Source organism: Rhineura floridana, chromosome 3 (genome assembly GCF_030035675.1).
Source record: "Rhineura floridana isolate rRhiFlo1 chromosome 3, rRhiFlo1.hap2, whole genome shotgun sequence".
Taxonomy (NCBI): Eukaryota; Metazoa; Chordata; class Lepidosauria; order Squamata; family Rhineuridae; genus Rhineura; species Rhineura floridana.
Window position 1 is genome coordinate 43,850,558 of NC_084482.1, and position 20,062 is coordinate 43,870,619.

Below are 20,062 nucleotides of genomic sequence, written 5' to 3' on the forward strand. Positions count from 1 at the left end.
GATGCAAGCGCACAGCACACATGCGTGCCATCAGCCAAAATGGCGGCAGAGGCTTCAGCCCCTTAACAAAACCTCAGCCACCATCTTTCTTAAGGGCACCACTGCGTGCGCAACCGCAGAACAAGGTAAGTTAAGGAAGGGAATGGCGGAGCCCCGAAGCTCTCACCCTGTGAATCATGGAAGGGGAGCAGAGCGGGCCCCCAGGGGCTCCTGTAGCCTCAGGGGCCCTTGGGCCAGTGGCCCACCTGGCCGCCCCTTGGAACTGGCCCTGCTTGTCAGAGGCCAACAGACTCTCTTGTTTGTCATTGAAGAATGCAGGAGATTCATGAATCAAAAGGTAATCAAATGTTACATTTATTGTATTTTGTCTTTCTGATCTCTTCATATCTGCTTTGTTTTGATATTGTTTCAGGGCTTGCAAGATGAAATTGAGACGTATTGCCATCAGTTTCATTCTGTGGAAAAAAAGTTACAACACAGAGATCTGGAGACACAGGAACAGGTATAATTTTCTTGCTTGATAGATTTATGCCCTTGGGCAGAGTGACCGTACCTATACTGGAAAACAATCTCTTGCTTTAAGACACAACCACATTTTTGTTGAATTTTCAGTGTGCTTTATATTTGTTTTTGTTGATAAAAAAAGAATTAAACTGTGTGGACCCTAGGGACAAGTTTTTATCCAGTCTTGTCTCTTTCAACCCATTATTTCAGCTATTTTAAGTTGTCATATGATCCATATTTATTTGTAAATGGCAAAACTGTTTGCAATATATGTTTTTAGGTATTTATTCAGATGGGCAATTTTAACAACTTTCAGAAAAACTATACATGCTAAATAAAAAAATTAAGTGTAGATAAAATAATATTTGCTGTATAACATGCCCTTGGCTTTTTATTTTGTATATTAAGGCTATAATCCAATACATGTGTACTCAGAAGGAAGTTCCATTGGGTTCAGTAGGACTTACTCCCAGGTAAGTGTGTACTGGATTGCAGCCTAAGTGATTCTTAAAATGAATCGTGCAATATTCAAGTATAATATTAAACCATGGTTTAGCATTACAAGAATGAGCAGGTAAAAGGCCCAGGCTCACATGTTCCTTCCCCTTCTTCACACATGGGGGAAAGAAGTTTAAAGCTTCTGACTGCAGTTTTGAATAAACCAATTTTTTAAAAGTTGAATATGGAAAAATTAGTTCTTTTAAACTATGGGATTAAATCATGATTTGAACAAACCACATTTTCCTGTATTCAGACATAATACATAATGTGGTTTGTTAAAAAAAGCAAACAGAAGCTTTAAGCTCCTTTCACACTTGAAGGAGGGGGAAATGGAGGGGGAACTTGCAAGCATAAGCATCATAATTGCCCATTGTCATAATGATCATTAAAGATGCTAAAATAATAGCAGTATGTCCGACCTAGGAATTCTGAAGGTAAGTATTGGAACACTATTTTCTTCCACATATCCTACTCCTGTTAAAGTGACTTCCTGTAGATTTTCCAGTGGTTCATAGCCGAAAAGCAAAACATTTCTTTAAAAGTTTATTTACAGATAAGAAAAGGGGCATATGAAATATTATCCTTATATTTAAGACTGCAGCTGTACTATGCATCCTTACCAGGGAATAAGATCAATTGAACTTAATGTAATGTAATGTAATGTTTTATTTCTAAGCCGCCTTTCGGCCAAATAGGCCCCCAAGGCAGCTTACACACAAATAAAAATACAAAATATAAATAAAAACAATACAATTTACAAAAAAAAATAAAAATCAAACTAACAAAGTCCTAACATCTCTAAAAAAACAGAAGCAGCAAACCAAAAGCATTCATCTTCCTGGTAAAGGGCAGTCCCCAGAAAAATGTCACTAAGAGCAGGGGTGGGGGGCAAGGCAGGTGGAAAAGCATGCCCCTTGATGGTCCCAGCACAGTCTCATCCCTGCAGCAGCATGTCTCAGCCTGCAGCTCTTCCTGATAAGGCCCAGGCAGAGGGGTGGGGCAAGACAGGTAGAAATGCTTGCCCCTTGATGGTCCCAGCACAGTCTCATCCCTGCAGCAGCACGACTCAGCCTGCAGCTCCTCCTGATAAGGCCCAGGCAGAGGGGTGGGGCAAAGCTTGCCCCTTAGTTCTGAGTAGTCTTGTAGAACTGGGCTGCACAAAAAATACTGCAGTGTACAAGAGAAGAAATAAATACTTATGCTTAGAGTCATGATATTTAGCCATAGGTCCTTGCTTTTTATACTTTCTGAAGGAGTGGTTCATTGTTCGATTAAATTATCCAACTTCCTGATCCCATATTTTCATGTCTAACATTCATACTTTCTGTTGCCGTTGTGTCACTATTTCTTAACCTAACCTATCTCAGTGCATTAACATGATAATTATATGAGGGGTTGGGATAATGTTGTATCTTGAGCTCCTTGGAGAAAGAACTGGATAAAATGTAATACATAATAAATACTAAGTGTCCTTTAATAGCAGCCAGGGAGTGTGCTAAGAGCTTTTCATTTCTATGCAGTCTATCCATTTGCCAGTTCTAATCACCTTTCTGATCTTTATCTTACAAGTTTCTGCTATTTAGAACTCGTAATTCCTTTTGCCATTCTTAGTTACCCATAAAGGTTCACACCTTTTTATACCAAAAGGGAGCTGAGGAGTGGTGGTGATGATAAAGTTACGTGCATGTACCAGAAACAAGCAGTTGCTATGGTGCATTCTCATGGATTGAGCCCAGCTACCTCCATATGATTAGTGTTTCTGTGGGTTTTACAATGGTTGACTATGGAGAGTACTGATTGGCTGCCATCAACTATCCCATTAACCCTTCCTTGGAGCAGTTTTACAATGTTCTCCAAAAGAATTGAATTGCATGGGATACTCATAAAACCATTGTGTTTACTCCAACTCTATTAACATCCATAGATCTACTCTGAGTATGACTAACACTGGATACAACCCATTTTCTCCATCCTGGAGGGAAATAAATACATTGGTCAACAGCTCAGTGAGAGAACTTCCAGCACATGGTTACTATTGTTTCCTGTTTACATCTTAATGCTACCTAAACAGTCAATAAATCAGTATGTGTAAATATGTAGTGTTCAGTTCTCCTTAGTTCCATGCCAGAAGAAGAAATATGAAAACAGTGATATTGAAATTAATTTTGGAAGAGATGCTCTTCTGTTAGGTAGTTTCTGCCTCCCCACTTCAATTTCTAACTGCTGATTCACATGTGCATATACATCACTGGAGAGTTCATTTGATGTCTTATCAATTGATGATGCACAGCTAAAGACTGGATTATACATGCAGCAGAATGATATTGGAATAAGGTAGTAGAGTTCTGATTTGGTAGAATAGACTGTACTACCTGACTGGCTACAAAACACACAGATCCAAGAGAAGACAATAAAAGTAGCCGTTTCCAGAACAACCGATTAAGCAGCCATGATCATCCAGGCACACCCTTGGAACTTTTTTCCTAGGGATACCTAATATTATTGTCTTGATACCACATTTTATAACGGTTCAAAATTTGCCTTGGCACAATTACAAAAGGCAGCTTCCTGGGCATTTACAATTCTGCTTTGAGAGAAAAAGTGCAGGTTTAAACGGCTGCTGTTTTTCATTAAAAGGAAAAAGTCTTGTGTTTTGATTCTACAACAACAACAAACAAATGAATGAGACATGAAAAAAAATTGTGTTTTTAATTAAAAACACAAGACTGTTTCTTATTATTTCTTTTTGGGTGGTATCTTAGTTGTTCACGTTTGTCTTGTTTTTAGATGAGACATCTCTTTAACTTTGTGCTCATGTCTAACAAGTTCACTAGAGGGCAAACTTCACATTACGATGCAGCCATGTGTAACGAAGGCCCAGCAGCCTTTTAGGTCCAAACATTGGTGTGGTTAAAAGCAATGGTGGGGGAGAGGAAAGTCCAGAGGAAAATAAACTGGATGGGAAATGGTTAAGGACTTGCTTCTCTCCAGTCCCTTCTGTGATGTAAATTGCCCCCTGCTGGAGATACCTGGCAAGGGAGAAAAAGTTCATTACACAGATCTGGCTATAGTTTAATGTGTCATTTCTCCTTTAGATTGCAGTTTTGCTAGGTCTTCATCTTAACTGCATACAAAATATTAGCTTTCACCATTGTGCGTGTGAGAAATATTTTAAAACTTTTGCAAATTTAGAAAAGTATCCTTTTTTAAAAAAAGTCGATATTGCTAAACAAAACTAACAAACCTAAATGTGACTTCTCAAATGAAGAAAAGAAAGTGCACAATTTTTCTGATTGTGTTCTACTCTATTTCTGATGTGTCATAATATCTCCTTTGCTTTTCTGATCTCACTGAGCCACTGGCTAATACAGAAAAATTAAGTAATTTGTGCTAGGACGATGTGGAACACTGATGGCAGCCACCTATATGACATTTTCTCCTGGAATGGTTTTGCTGAAAAGCAGTCTTCCCCAGGCTGGTACGCTCCAAATGTTTTGAACTACAACTCCCATCATCCCTGAACATTGACCGTGCTGTCTGGGGCTGATGAGAGTTGCAGTCCCAAACATCTTGAGGGCACCAGTTTGGAGAAGGCATCACTTTGGTTTTAATTAACTTCAACAAATGTTTAAAGCTAATTGTCCACTAAAGAGCAACTTCTCCATTCTTAGAAAGTCTGTTCAACATTATGAACACAAGTTGCTCTTTTTAAAGCCATAGCGTTACATCGCTCTGGTAATCGTGACATTCTTGCTTTATATGCATTGAGTCTTTTTTTACACAAAAAGGTCAAACATTAACAGTAAAATAAAATAAAATAATAGTCAAGGTACAAAAATATAGACTGCATACATTTTCCATTGTATGATAGTAACGTCTTATGTATAACATGTTTTCTAAAAATTATCTGTTCATCCTGTCTTTCTAGAGTTCACCATGTGCCTATGATGTCCTTGTCATCAGGTCTTGTGTCCATCTTATAAATCCATGCTATTGGTTGGCAAAATCTTCTCTTTTTACATTTTTCATGGCTACAATTTGTTTAGTTAGCTTTTCAAAGAGTGCTACATACCAAACCATAGTGTGGCATTTATTAAGGCTGTCCCCCTCCTTGGATTTTGTTTTCTTTTTTTGTTTGTTTTGCAATTATCAAGTGAGCTGCTGCAAGAAGGAAGGGCAACATTTCTTTGTATGGTATTGTTGCCATCATATATATTTAATAAAGCCAATGTTGGTTGTTCAGTCTTAATTCCACTTCTGAGTTTTAAATGAGATTATTGGCTGAAACATGCAAGAGTCAACCCAGCAAGTCTCTCCATAAAGTTCCATGAGTAGCTGGGGCTGAAGATCTGTTTGGTTCAGCTCTGGCCCATGACATGAACCCACACCATTGTCCATAAAAGTCATCCTCCACGTTTTCTTGTCTTCATGCTTTTATTTACTTTGACAGCTTTTCTAGTAAAGCATATTGGCATATTAAGTCAAACCATTCTTGGATTATGCTTCCATCTTCTAATTTCCAATTTCTTGTGATTATCTGTCTAGCAGCTGCCAAGAGGAAAGATATTTGTAGGGAATGTCACTGTTTTGTCCATACAAGAGTTTTTAGCAGGCTTAAGAAACTTGCAGTGCAGACCTCATCTGGAATGTCTGTCACAATGTGATGTCCTTGGCCTTTTGTTTTGATCTGGTGGAAGGTAGAGAAGTTGGGCAGAAAGAACATAGCAAGTGGCCTTATAGCAAGCACCCATTGGTCTTTCTAGGTCACAGTAGTATATTCTGACTTGCAGAGACTCTTCACGATTTCAGACAGGAGTCTTTCCCAGCCCTACCTAGAGATGTAATGAATTGAACGTGAGAGCTTCTGCATGCAGCATATGCTGCACCAATGAGCTACAGCCCATCCCCACAAGGGTTTAAACCTGGGGACCCACAGTTCATCCTTATTTCCAAGTCTTAGCAGTCAGTATAATTGCCACAAAACCAAGAGCTGATCCAGACACAACAATACACTTCTCAACCTTAGGCTCAGCCGTGGAGTGACTCCAGGCTAAGATTACAAAAGCTTCTAGACATTTGACCCTGCACTGCTCCACACACACACACAGATTAAGCACAGAATGAAACTGCTGGTTTATTGTCTCTTAAATTAACTATAGTAGATACACGGAAGTACCCAGAAGAATAGATAAAGAAACCTCCAGTGAGGCTATTCTGTTGAGGGAAAAAACACTTACATTCCAAACCAAGTGAAATGATGGGAAACAAACAATCCACATGTCTTGAATTGAAATTAGGTGAAACTAGAAAACGAGGTAGATTTCCATGGAGATACAACTTTTGACAGACAGTCAAACAGGAATCTCAGCCTGAATGTACCAAATTGCTACAATCTCCTTCTATAGCTCCTTCTTTAGATCTCTGAAGACATTTCATCTAGAACAAGACCCCAAATAAAACAAGAGAGAATTAGCCCCAAACAGAAAAATCAAATACATATAATTCATGGATTTTATTGAGGATAAATTCCAGTATCATTTTCACATTATTTAATATTCTTTTAGAAATAAATTAAAGCCCAAGAAAAGGGAGACATACATAGGTTTTCTAGAAATCGAGTGAAGTCCATTTTAAAAATAGCTATTCTATTTCATTCCAAAGTGCAAAATGAAAACAGAAGTGATAATTGCAAGATAATTATGATTCAATGGCACATTGAGTTAGCCAGTTGAATGTTTATTCTTCCATCTTGCTCACGTTCATTTTTTATGACCGTTGGATATTTACAGTGTTTGGCCTAACTTTTTTTGTATCTATGTCAGTTATATAAATGTGTTCTCAGACAACTACGATGTATCATTTGAAAATGTTGGTTGCTAATCATAGAAAACATTTGCCACACATTCTTCTTAAACCTAAAGGAAACTTGATTGGCTGCAGGTTATGGATACAATAAGTCAAATCATCAGGACTAATGTTATAACGGATCCTCTTTCTGCCTATTTAGATAACAGATATCAAATTTCAGTAAGAAATCCTATCTTGAACTTATTGGTCACTCTCAAGATTGTTTTTGTTAGACACTGGAAAATTCAAATTTTATCATCAGTAAAAGAACAGCTGAGTAAAACTTTAGAGATTGCTGAAATTAAATGGACTGAAGGATAAAGGGGGAGGTTTACAACTGTACTTAATACATAGTGTTATGAGTTTGGGGGGGTTGGAATGGATGATCCCTGGTCCCCTTTCCAGCCTCTGATTTGGAATCCTGTGCCCTGGGGCTGGCTCTGCTAGCCAGATGAATCTCCTTTGTTAATCAAATAGAGTGGCCAGGTAAGATAATGGGCTCTATCAGTTGCCCAGCAATGGAGATTGGGCCAGGAAGACCCCTTTTGTCATTTAAACTCTGCAGGAGAGCCTCCCGCCCCACTCCTGGCAGCTAGCAGAAGTTGTGCTTGTAGTTTTAGTGTGTCTAGAGGATTGCTGGGAACTGGAAGGCAGAGAGAGACTGGCTGTCTGCACCATGGCCTTTCAGGTGCCTCCTGCAACCCAGATGGAAAAGCTGGGTATTGGACTGCTGATGCATTGAACCCCTCCATCCTTGAGCTCAGGTTGGAATACGTGTAAATAAACAAACCATATTTCATAAAGACACCGCAGTCTCCGCTGACCTTCTTTCCCAAAGGAAACCAAACCCTGGAGAAGCGCAGGGACCCCTGAAATCTCATCGCTTGGAGATTGGGGGAGGCGCACAACAGTATTAATACTGTACGTATTAATAAAAAATAAAGGAATGTTTTGCCAGATTAGGTTGGAAGACATTCTGTAGAGAGGATGACACCTCCTTCTGGATGTGATAGGCAGAGTCTTTAGAACCTTTTGCCTCCTCTTCCATGGGGAGGAGTCATCCTGCCTTGACTGGAGTAGTAGGGTCTTTTCTCTTGGGAAGAAAATTCCTAGTTTCTGAGCCTTAATCTTTTGTAATTTTTTTCACTTCTATTGTTATTTCTCCTCTTCTTTGTTGACTGTGGTTGTTTGTTGCAGGGGGTGCTCACCCTTGATTGTAACCCATTCTTTCCCTCGTTTTCCCCATTGAAAAACAAAAGTTTGCTTTCCTGGTTCCCTCTCTCTACAAGGACCATATAGCAGCGGCGGGGGATTGCATTTGTTGACGGTTCCCGCAGCTAACATCCAGTGGGACTGCTGGTCATGAGTGGGCACAGCATGCTTTCCCCCTTCTCTACGTCTCACATAGGCTTGCTAGCTGGGGCTTGGTGGGTCCCGCAATCATTATCGAGCGGGTCTACCATTTTTGTTTAGGCACAAAGCACTGCTTAGGCCCAGATGACCATGTGCTCCAAGGTTAGACTCGGAGGAGCTTGGCAGATCCCACCATCTACATTGACCAGGACCACCTTTTTTGGCTTGGATGCATGCACATGTGTGGACATGCCATTTCTTCTGGCCCGTTTGGTCTACTGCAAGGCGAGATCCTCAACATTCTGCTAGGAGCAGGATTGCCTAAAATATTTTTTCCCTGTCAGCACACTCTCTAGCTGTGCATTCTCAATGCAAGACAGGAGCTTAGAGGCACTGCAGAGTCGTCAGCCATTGTCAGTGGGCACATATTTTGATAACTGGTTTTCCCGCATTTTTTAAAGTCCCCTCTGGGAGGGGTGTTAAAGGAGAAAGAGAAAGAAATTGCCTAAATTATGGCCTCTTTACTGCCTCAGCAGTCTCTTGCCCTTCTACATCTTGGGGGGAGATGGCTTGGGTTCAGATGAGGCAGCTCCACAGAATTTTGGGCGCCAGAGACATGCTGTGTCACCATCTCCCAGCATTACCAGCATGGGGGTGAGCGGCCTGTTTTCCTCTGAAACCACAAGGGTTTTTCCTAGCAAGGGAGAATTTCCAAAGTTTCTCTACTGGATCAAGTCCTTCATTTCAGAGGAGATACATAATTCTTTAAGCCCTTCTGCAGAAGAGGGAAAGTACTCCTCTAGAGGGTGTCATAAGAAAAGCGCAAAACATGAACATCACTTCAAAGAGAATCATAGATCTAAAAGGTGGGGGAGGGGGAAACACCACAGATCCAGTAGCACAGACAGTTTTGGAGATTTTCCTCACCCCAGGTCTTTCTCTAGTCGGTCCCTCTCCCCTTCAAATGGGGAATTAGCTGCCAAAAGGGCTAGAATGGTGTCCCTGCACCAACCTAGCCAGGGTATAGCTGAGGTTCAAGTGTCTTTGCCATTGGTTGCTATACATAGCCCAGGGCCAATAGCACAGGAGGCACTGCAGGTACTTCCATCACCTGTCAGGCTTGAATGTCAGCCAGATCAAGGCTTTCCTCAGACCCCAGTCTCAGCCAGTGGTACCTCTCACATGCCAGGGGAAGGGGCTACTGCTTCAGTTGAACAGAGGGAGCTCTCTGATCTGGACTCTCCCTCAACTAAATCAACCAATGTCTTCAAGGAAATCAAAGATGTCCTTAAGAAGATTGGTCTTCCCTCAGCAGTGGCAGCTGATGCATCCTTTGATGCTTTACAGTATGGGGCACATTCTATGGCTTGCACCACAGTGGCACGCCAGAATATTTGGTTGAGACAGTGGGAGGTGGATGCATCCTCCCAGGTCCACCTCGTGAGTCTACCCTTTTTGGGGTCCAAACTCTTTGGGGAGTCACATGAAACTCACCTTAATGAAACAAAGGACAAAAAGAAGCCACTACCACTGGCTAAAAAAGAGAAAAGGAAGGAAAAAGAAAGCCATTTTTTTTGCCCATCCGAGCAATTCTTCAGACGCAGAGAATTTTCACCCTACAGGCTCGGTGGGGGGAACAGTCCAGAGGAGGCGCTCACCAGCTCCCTAGGAATCCCCAAACCAACTTCTCCTCAGGCAAGTTCCAGAGGGGTGGAAAGAAGCCAAATTTAGCATGACTATCATCTGGTATGGGAACAGATCCCGGTAGGGGCCAGACTTCACTTTGCACATCAGTGGAGGAGTATCACCTCGGACAGGTGGGTCTTGGAAACGGTGTCATAGAGATACACCTTAGAATTCGAACGGCTTTCACATGATCTGTTTGTTCCAACTCCTCAATCGCAGAGGCCAGGAAAACACCAGGATTTTCAGCAGGCCATTCAGCACCTTTTGGAGATAAGAGCCATAGAACCGGTTCCAGCCTCAATGCAGAGATCACAGGTCTATTCAATCTTTTTCTTTGTGCCCCCCCAAAAGGCAACACTTGGGCCATCTTAGACCTCAAATGGCTCAACAGATAGGTCATGAGAAAATGCTTCAAAATGGAGACCTTGGGATCCATTGTTGCGGCACTGAGGAAAGGGGACTGGATGACCTCGATAGATTTCTCAGAGGCATATCCCCACATTCCCATCAGGCAGGCCCACAGAAGGTTTCTTTGATTCAGTTATGACAGCAGGCACTACCAGTACCAGGCGTTACCCTTTGGTCTTGGTGCCAAGGGTCTTCACCAAGGTACTGGTGGCAATTGTGGCTTATCTCCATTCCAGAGACATTCGAATAAACCCTTATCCGGACGACATTCTGGTCTGTGCTCCCTCGGAGGACAACTGCACAGAAGACACAAGGGTCACCCTGAATTGTCTTCAGGACCTAGGTTTCGTCATGAATCAACAGAAGAGCTTACTGTGTTGTTCTCAGATGATCACACATCTAGGGGTTCTACTGGACATGACCCAGTTTCAGATATATCTCACCTCAGAGAGTGTCTCATCCATGAAGACAACGCTGTCACAGGTTCAGACCAGGTGAATCTGATGGTCTTAGCCCAAATGGAGAGCTTGATGTTGTCCTCATATGATCTAATCTGGTGGGCAGAGTTTCACTCAAGGGCTCTACAACATTTCCTACTACCTTACCAGGTGCTCATAGCCCGGCAAAAAGTGTTGGTGCTGGAGATTCCCTTCTCTCTGAAGAAGGATCTCAGGTGGTGGATGGCACTGCAATGCCTCTCTGCAGTGTCTGACCTGGATGAACTGTGTCGTCTGACCTGGATGAACAGATGCCAGCTTCATAGGTTGGGGAGCCCACATGGGGACCCAGATGGTCCAAGGCATGTGGTCTGCGAGGGAAACGAAGATACACATCAGTGTTTTGGAGTTGCAGTCCATCCATCTGGCATTGTGTGCCTTCTGTCTGAAGATCTTGGGGACACATATCCTCATCAGAACAGACAACACCTCAGCAAAACCTTATATCAACAAGCAGAGCAGCACTAGTTCCAAGAGACTGATAGCAGACGCACAATGTCTTTTCAGGTGGGCAGAGAAGAACATAGCATTGATCAAAGCAGAACACCTTGCGGGACACGCCTCTGTGGCAGGGCAGGCAAAATGAACATAAGGACATTTAACATGTAACAGCGAGCCTGTTTCAAACTGAAAAAAAAATTGGATCTGGTCATAACAACATGAGAAGAGCCCTGTTGGATTAGACCAATGACACATCTAGTCCAGCATCCTGTCCTCACAGGGGCCAACCAGATGCCTATGGAAAGCACTCAAGCAGGACGTGGCTGCAACAGCACTCTCTCCATTTGTGCTCCCCAAGCACGTACTGGTATTCAGAGGGATACCACTTCAGATATTGGAGGTAGTATAGAGCCTTGATGACTAGTAGCTATTATTAACCTTATCCTCCATAAATTTGTCTAACCCCCTTTTAAAGCCATCCAGGTTGGTGGTCATTACATCTAGTTGTAGCGCGTTCCATAGTTTGTGATATGTGAAGAAGTAATTTTGTCTGTCCTAAATGTTCTAACATTCAGCTCCACTGGATGACTCCAGGTCCTAGTATTATGAGAGAGGGAGAAAAACACACCATGCATAATTTTATACACCTCTATCATGTACTCAAATGATGTTACTCTTCCTCATTGGGGAGTTGTTTCAGGCCCATTAGAAGGTTGGTTGTGCTTTTCTGCACCTTTTCCAGCTCTACAATATCATTTTTGGCAACCAGAACAGGAGTGGCAACTAGAACACAGTATTCCTAGTGCAGTCATACCAAAGATTTGTATAACATATTAGATGTTCATAGATATTTGTGCTGAATCATAACAATGAATGATCAAAGTCAAAACATAAGTCATTACATTGCAATTTGTTGGAGAAGCCCTTTCCCTTTTTATGTATTACTTATTTCAGTATGAATTGCTTCCCGTGAGGCATCCCAAAGTGAAACTCTCTCTCTCTCTCCCTCTCTCTCTCTCTCTCTCCCTCTCTCTCTCTCTCTCTCTCTCTCTCTCTCTCTCTCTCTCTCTCTCTCTCTCTCTCTCTCTCTCTCTCTCTCTCTCTCTCTCTGTGTGTGTGTGTGTGTGTGTGTGTATGGTTACATGTATAAAAACAGATAACCAATTCCATATATGTATATAAAAGCTGTTTAAAAACAACAATAGCACATTAATAAATCAATTCAAATCCAGTACAGATGCCAGCTAGGATAAAGATCTCCATTTAGAAAATCTGTTGAAAGAGAAATGTCTTTAGCAGACATCAAAAAGACAATAAAGAAGGCACCTGTCTGATATATCATGGAATTCCAAAGGATAGATGCTGCACAATAGACCCAATTCTGACATCAGGCAGAATGGACCTTCCGATATGATGGTATCTGCAGGATGTCTGCCCTGGCTCCTACCCAAAAACGACAACAGAAGCACTTTTTTGTAAAAAAACAAGTGAGTGTTTATTATTGCAGACTAACAGCACCAGCTCAGCATCAGGGAAAGTGTGAAATATAGTCCAGGTGCCCTTACAAGGCAAAGAGGTAGCAACAATAAGTCAATTCAGAATCAACGCCAAGGCTCTGATGTCCAAGATCAGTAACAAGGATTTCAAGACTTCACGGAAGCTGTGAATTTGTTCCATTGAGCTTCTCTACCTCCCCACCAAGCTTTTAAGCGGAGGTTGAGAATGCCCAGCTGCTCATGAGAACCCCTGTCTCTAGGAATTCCTGGCTGGAGGTGGGTGCTCCACCTAGAGAGATGAATCTCCTTTTTTTCCTATATATATACCGCTTCTCCCTAAGGGACATTGCCAGATCCCTCTCCTCATCCTTCAGCTGGGAAAAACTCCGGCTTCTTCGAGGAGAGCCTCCCCTCCCAGGCCTCTGCCCCGGGGGGCCTGCTCACCCTGCCCCCCTCCTCGCTGGAGCTGTTGGAAGCCAAGCCCAAAAGAGGACGCCGCTTCTGGCCTCCCAAATGGATGGCCATTTACACCTGCTCTTACGCCAGCTGCGGGAAGATCTACATCAAGAGCTCCCACTTGAAGCCGCACCTCTGGACCCACACAGGTGGGGCCGCCCACTGGGTTGCCCCATAGCCTTCCTGCATCCGCGGAAACCCCCTGCTTGGCATGCGGAGGTGCCCTGCCTCCATCTCCAACGTGGCAGTGCCCTGTTTGTTTCCGAGGTGGCTTCTTCCACCAAACATACCTGAAGTGAGGCTCCCAGCAGCCTAAGCTGGGGTTTTTTCTTGGCTACGATGGTTGAACTAGTAGGTTCTGAGTTTGGAGGACAGGAGGGGGGTAACAGAAAATCTATATTTGAGTGGTATTGTGTGTTGCAATTTTTATCGTATTTTATTTATTGTATTGGGTTTTGCTTGGTATGCTTTTGTACTGTTATCTTTATTCTGTATATGTTTTTGAGATATTTTTTTCTTTCTTGTAAGTTGCTTTGAGTTTCATTTTGGAAAAAGCGACTAATAAATAAAGCAAGCAAGCAAGCCAGCCTCTACAGTCTGACAGCCCCCTCTGGGCAAGGAAGTGGCAGCTTCTGGGACTGCCGCCTCATCAGTAGATTCGGGTGCATCTGGAGGCAGGGGGGTTATCAGTAGGGCTCTGTTTTGTTATCTGATCCCCCCTCCTCCCCTACAGAGTGCCTCCTGCTCCTGGTGTGAATTGCAAGTACTCAGAGGGGATCATGACAATGCCCTTTCCTGCAGAATGCAATGATTGGCTTGGTACATTGGGAGGAGACAGTCTTTTAGATAACCCTGGTCCAAAGCTGTATAGAGCTTTGTATGCAGTACTAGCACCTTGAACCTAGCCTGGTAGTTAACTGGCAGCCAGTGCAATTCTTAGTATATTTAACAAACAATCTATTGTAGGTGGAGGGAGGATATTGAGGCTAACAAAATTGTGGCTTGCTAACTGTATTTGTAGGAATACAGACTGATGTCACAACACTAAACTAATGTATATGACAGTATTGTGAAATATGAGAAATGAGGATGATGATCATCTGCTAAGGCCCTTTTCTAGTGTTTTTATTTAAGTGGAAAGATATCAAAGTATGTAGATTGCTAGAAGAATGCCTGAGAGGCCAACAGAGGTAAACGGCAGCTACAAAGAAGTTAACGTTGAAGCTTAACCTTGATAATCAGGCAGTCTCTGACAAGTACAAAGGTGAGCACACAGCTGCCGTGGCAAAGAACAGATAGTTAAAATGATTTGAGCAGCTGGAAATAGGAAGTGGAAAGGGAGATAGAAAAGGCATGTAAATAAAGTTGAAAGGCACTAAGTAAACTTTGTTAAAATGAAGAGAGTGAATTTTGGATAAGAATATTAAGCAATTGTGTCACAGTTCCAGCATTGATGAGACGTTCTGCAATTTCAGTTATTTATTTTTTCCCATTAGGAAAGGACACGTTGAAGATAGAGCTTTTCTTTTTACAGAGCACAATAAATCATCTTGGGGTGCCTGACACTACAGAAGCAACTGAAGGGTTTGTCTCCTTTCAGGGGACAGAATTGCTCGTAACAGTTTAGACCTGGGGCTGCCAGAGCTGGGCTATTCAGTAAAGAAAAAAAATAGAAAAATGATACAAAAATGGGCATTAGTAAATAAGAAGGATAGAGAGCAACCATTTCCTGACAGCTGTTGATCCACACTATTGTCTAGTTGTCTAATGAGGTAGTGCTGAATATCTCAGTCTATGGGTAAATCTCATAGAAAGCCTCGTGCATGTACTAACACAGGAGACAAATCTTCTGTTGTTGTTGTTGTTATGTGCCTCCAAGTCGATTACAACTTATGGTGATCCTATGAATCAGTGACTTTCAAGAGCATCTGTCATGAACCACCCTGTTCAGATCTTGTAAGTTCAGGTCTGTGGCTTCCTTTATGAAATCAATCCATCTCTTCTTTGGCCTTCCTCTTTTTCTACTTCCTTCTGTTTTTCCCAGCATTATTGTCTTTTCCAGTGAATCATGTCTTCTCATGATGTGTCCAAAGTATGATAACCTCAGTTTCATCATTTTAGCTTCTAGTGATAGTTCTGGTTTAATTTGTTCTAACACCCAATTATTTGTCTTTTTTGCAGTCCATGGTATGTGCAAAGCTCTTCTCCGACACCACATTTCCAATGAGTTGATTTTTCTCTTACCAGCTTTCTTCACTGTCCAACTTTCACATCCATACATAGAGATCAGGAATACCATAGTCTGAATGATCCTGACTTTAGTGTTCAGTGATATATCTTTGCATTTGAGGACCTTTTCTAGTTGTCTCACAGCTGCCCTCCCCAGTCCTAGCCTTCTTCTGATTTCTTGACTATTGTCTCCATTTTGGTTAATGATTGTGCCAAGGTATTGCTAATCCTTGACAAGTTCAATGTCCTCATTGTCAACTGTAAAGTTGCATAAATCTTCTGTTGCCATTACTTTAGTCTTTTTGACGTTCAGCTGTAGTCCTGCATTTCTGCTTTCCTCTTTAACTTTCATCAGCATTCGTTTCAAATCATTACTGGTTTCTGCTAGTAGTATGGTATCATCTGCATATCTTAAATTACTGATATTTCTCCCTCCAATTTTCACACCTCCTTCATCTTGGTCCAATCCTGCTTTCTGTATGATATGTTCTGTGTACAGATTAAATAAATAGAGTGATAAAATACACCCCTGTCTCACACCCTTTCCGATGGGGAACCAATCAGTTTCTCTATATTCTGTCCTTACAGTAGCCTCTTGTGCAGAGTATAGGTTGCGCATCAGGATATATATGGCAAGAGCCTTTGTTGTAGAATCTTGAGCATTACTTTACTTGCATGGGATATTAAGGCAATAGTTCAATAATTATTGCATTCCCTGGGATCCCCTTTCTTTGGAATTGGGATGTATATGGAACGCTTCCAGTCTGTGGGTCATTGTTTAGTCTTCCATATTTCTTGACAGATTTTTGTCAAAATTTGGACAGATTCAGTCTCAGTAGCTTGTACCAACTCTATTGGTATGCCATCTATTCCCGGTGGTTTGTTTCTTCCAAGTATTTTAAGAGCAGCTTTCACCTCGCATTCTAAAATTTCTGGTTCTTCATCATATGGTTCCTCCGTGAATGAATCTGTCATCCGGGCATCTCTTTTATAGAGTTCTTCAGTGTATTGCTTCCATCTTCCTTTTCTTTCATCTCGGTCAGTCAGTGTGTTCCCCTGTGGATTATTCAACATCCCTACTCTTGGTTTAAATTTCCCTTTCACTTCTCCAATCTTTTGGAACAGGGCTCTTGTTCTACCCTTTTTGTTGTCCTCTTCTATTTCTATACAGTAACTATTGTAATAGTTCTCTTTGTCCCTACGTACTAGTCGCTGTATTGTTGCATTTAGGGTTCTGACCGTGTTTCTATCTCCTTTGCTTTTGCTTTCCTTCTCTGTTTAACCATTTGAAGAGTTTCTTCAGTCATCCATTGAGGTCTTTCTCTCTTTTTAACTAGAGGTATTGTCTTTTTGCATTCTTCTCTGATAATGTCTCTGACTTCATTCCATAGTTCTTCTGGCTCTCTGTCAACTAAGTTGAAAGCCTCAAATCTGTTCCTTATTTGATCTTTATATGCTTCTGGGATGTTATTTAAATTGTATTTTGGCATTATGATTGCTTTGTTGGTCTTCTTGAGCTTTACTCTGATTTTCGATACGACCAGTTCATGATCTACCGCAGTCTGCTCCTGGTCTTGTTTTTGCAGAAAGTATGGAACTTCTCCATCTTCTGCTACCAATTATGTAATCAATTTGATTCCTATATTGACCATTTGGTGATGTCCACATGTACAGTTGTCTTTTCGGTTGTTCATAAAATGTGTTTGCAAGAAACAAATTATTGGCTTCACAGAATTCAATAAGTCTTTCTCCTGCTTCGTTTCTGTCTCCTAGGCCCCATTTCCCCACAATTCCTAATTCTTCTCTGTTCCCTACTTTTGCATTCCAATCCCCCATGATTATCAGCACATCTTGTTTTGGTGTGTGATCAATTTCTTCCTGTACTTCTGTGAAAAATCTCTCCAATTCCTCTTTTTCTGCGTTTGCCATCGGAGCATAGACTTGGATGATAGTTATGTTGATAGGTTTCCCATTTAATCTCATTGATATCACTTGCTCAGACCTTGCGTTGTAGCTCCTAATTGCTCTTGCTACAGCACTTCTCACTATTAAAGCAACCCGATTTCTTCTTAATTTCTCATTTCCTGCATAAAATATTTTGTAGTTGCCTGATTTAAAATGTCCCATTCCCGTCCATTTTAGTTCGCTCACACCAAGTATTGTAATGTTGATGCGTTCCATTTCTTGCTTGACAATTTCTAACTTTCCCTGATTCATGCTTCTCACATTCCATGTTCCTATTGTGTGCGTCGTACAACTCCGGACTCTCCTTTCGCATCTGTGCACATCAGCCTCTGGGCTTCCTGTCGGCTTTGACCCAGCTGCGTCATTAGTCACAGCGCTACTCGTACTTGTCCTTTGTTCTTCCCCAGTAGCTCAGTGAGTGCCTTCTGACCTGGGGGTCTCATCTTCCAGCACTATCTCGTGTTGCATTTTGGATACTCTGTTCATAGGGTTTTCGTGGTATGAGATATTCAGAGGTGGTTTACCATTGCCTTCCTCTGAGTTTGGATGCATCTTAGTCTGGTGTTTCAGCTTTGACCATTCCGCCTTGGGTGCCCCTGCTAGGAGTCTAGCCTCTTGGTCTAGACTCCTGATGGCATTGTTCTTAGCTTCTTCAACACTCTCAAACCCCCTCACCACGTTAAGGTGTGCATCCGAAGAGGAGGCTTATATTGTTACCAACAATATATCTATAGGGTTGATCAGCATGACAGCTGCCTGTGTAACAGTTAAGCTTGTTAAATGGAAATGGACTACCTTCAAGTCATTTCCGACTTATGGTCGAACCTATGAGCCACCCCCCCAAAAAAATGGAAATGCAAGAAACAGAATATGTACCAAGAAAAAACAAGGATCTTTCCCCCTACATTAATAGCGTAAACGCTGCAATTCAGGCTGCAAATGCCAAGCTAGCACCAACAGCTCCTGGTAATAATCATTATTTTGTATTTTTGTTTTTTAAAGTAAGTATCTGCAGCCTACCCATAGTTTGCACAGCACACTTCAGCCAAAGCAGCAGTAGAGAATCTAGCATCTTAGGAAAGACCAAAATATTATGTACCAAAGTAAACAGCGGAAACTGTTATTAATGTACTAACCTGTTACTGAAGTGAATATGTATCTAAATAACCAAATTTATTGCATAAAATGTCGGAGCTGTATAAGAGTTTTCTCCTTTTTTCTCTTTTTTTTTGTAGTGGGATGGGAAGGAAGCCAGGATTAGGATTCTGTGGTGCTGGCAACTGGTTGGGCATAATTTACCCTCCAACTGGCCACTTTTTCAAATTATGCTTTGATCCTAAAACATTTTACTGGGCTTTGTTTCAATCCTGTTTTAATTCGGCCAGAAAAGAGTGTATGACTTTTATTGGTTACATTTCTGAGCCATCATTTCACTCTCAAGTTTATTGCTAGTTACTTCTATAATGAAACCTCAGTTCCCCATACTAATACCAGGTGACCAGCAAAGAATTTTCTATGCTGTCTGCTTATTTTGCCATGATTTCACCACTTGACCTTGTGTTAGTAATGTATCTTGAATTAGAATAATAGTGATTAACAAGTGATTGTAGTACTTGATTTTTTTTTCCTATGGATTTCAGTAAATATTTACAGTGGAAGCTCATTGTAATGCAGGGGCCAGGGGATTAAGGATGCAGTCACGTTATGGGAGTTCTGTGCTATAACAAAAAACATGGTACTGTATACAATATTGTACTTGGGGAGATTATCATACCTGTGATATATCCAAATCCACAGTACAAGTTATAAGGAGCTTCCACTGTATGTGATTCTTTAAATTTACTGTACGCCTATTTTAAATTCTCTACAACTATGAGATTTTAGATGAAATTGTTAGACTTTGTATTTCTACCCTCTCAGAAGCATTGAATAACAGGATATGATGAAACCTAATTGATATCTTGTCCCTTTCAAAGAAGGGGATTAATAACATGAGTATACAAGCAATTTCTCATTTCTGTTTTATTCTAGAAAGTTGCAAACCATTTAGGGCCTGATCCAGTTCATTTTTAACCAAAATACTTTGCACTCAGCACAAGATCTGATCTTTGAGTTGCTGAACAATATTAAGTTGTAAATAATTATGCAGAAGGTATCCAGACTTGCAAAGATAAAACTAAGTACATGGAAAAATTCTAGCCAGTAGTATTTTCATTCAAACTGATTTACAAATTCAGCTGTTGGAAAAGTGAATCAATAAACAGAAGTTGCTATAATAGTAGGATCCTGATAAATCAGAAATCCAGAATAAGATAAAACAAAGGCAGGGGAGTATTTCTGGGAATGATGCTCCATATGTAGAAGTATCTGGGAGAAAATGAGTTTTGTGTGTGAGAGACATTAGGAATAATGTCTGGCCCTGGATAATAATACTGAAAAAGAACTGGATCAAGTTCTACTCCAGGAATGGGGAATCTGTGGCCCTCCAGATATTGTTGGACTCCCAACTCCCATCAGCTCCACCTAGTATGGCTAATGGTCAGAGGTGATGAAACATCTGGAGGACCACAGGTTTCCTGTCCCTGATTTATCCCATCCTGCACAAGAGTTCCTTGATAGATGGGGATCCATATTTGGAGTCTGTAGACTTCTTTCTTCCCTCTTACTGTCCCCCAACCA

At 41.4% G+C, this 20,062-nt stretch overlaps 1 protein-coding gene across 7 annotated transcripts in view; it reads left to right on the forward strand.

The window, feature by feature from the left end:
• Window positions 1-20,062, forward strand: part of CEP112 (centrosomal protein 112) — a 433,937-nt gene that overhangs the window by 379,151 nt on the left and 34,724 nt on the right. For all 7 annotated transcript variants that reach the window (XM_061615587.1, XM_061615581.1, XM_061615583.1 and 4 more), the window contains one exon: window positions 413-502. In XM_061615587.1, the coding sequence (XP_061471571.1) occupies window positions 413-502 (90 nt within the window). The remainder of the gene's footprint in view (window positions 1-412; window positions 503-20,062) is intronic.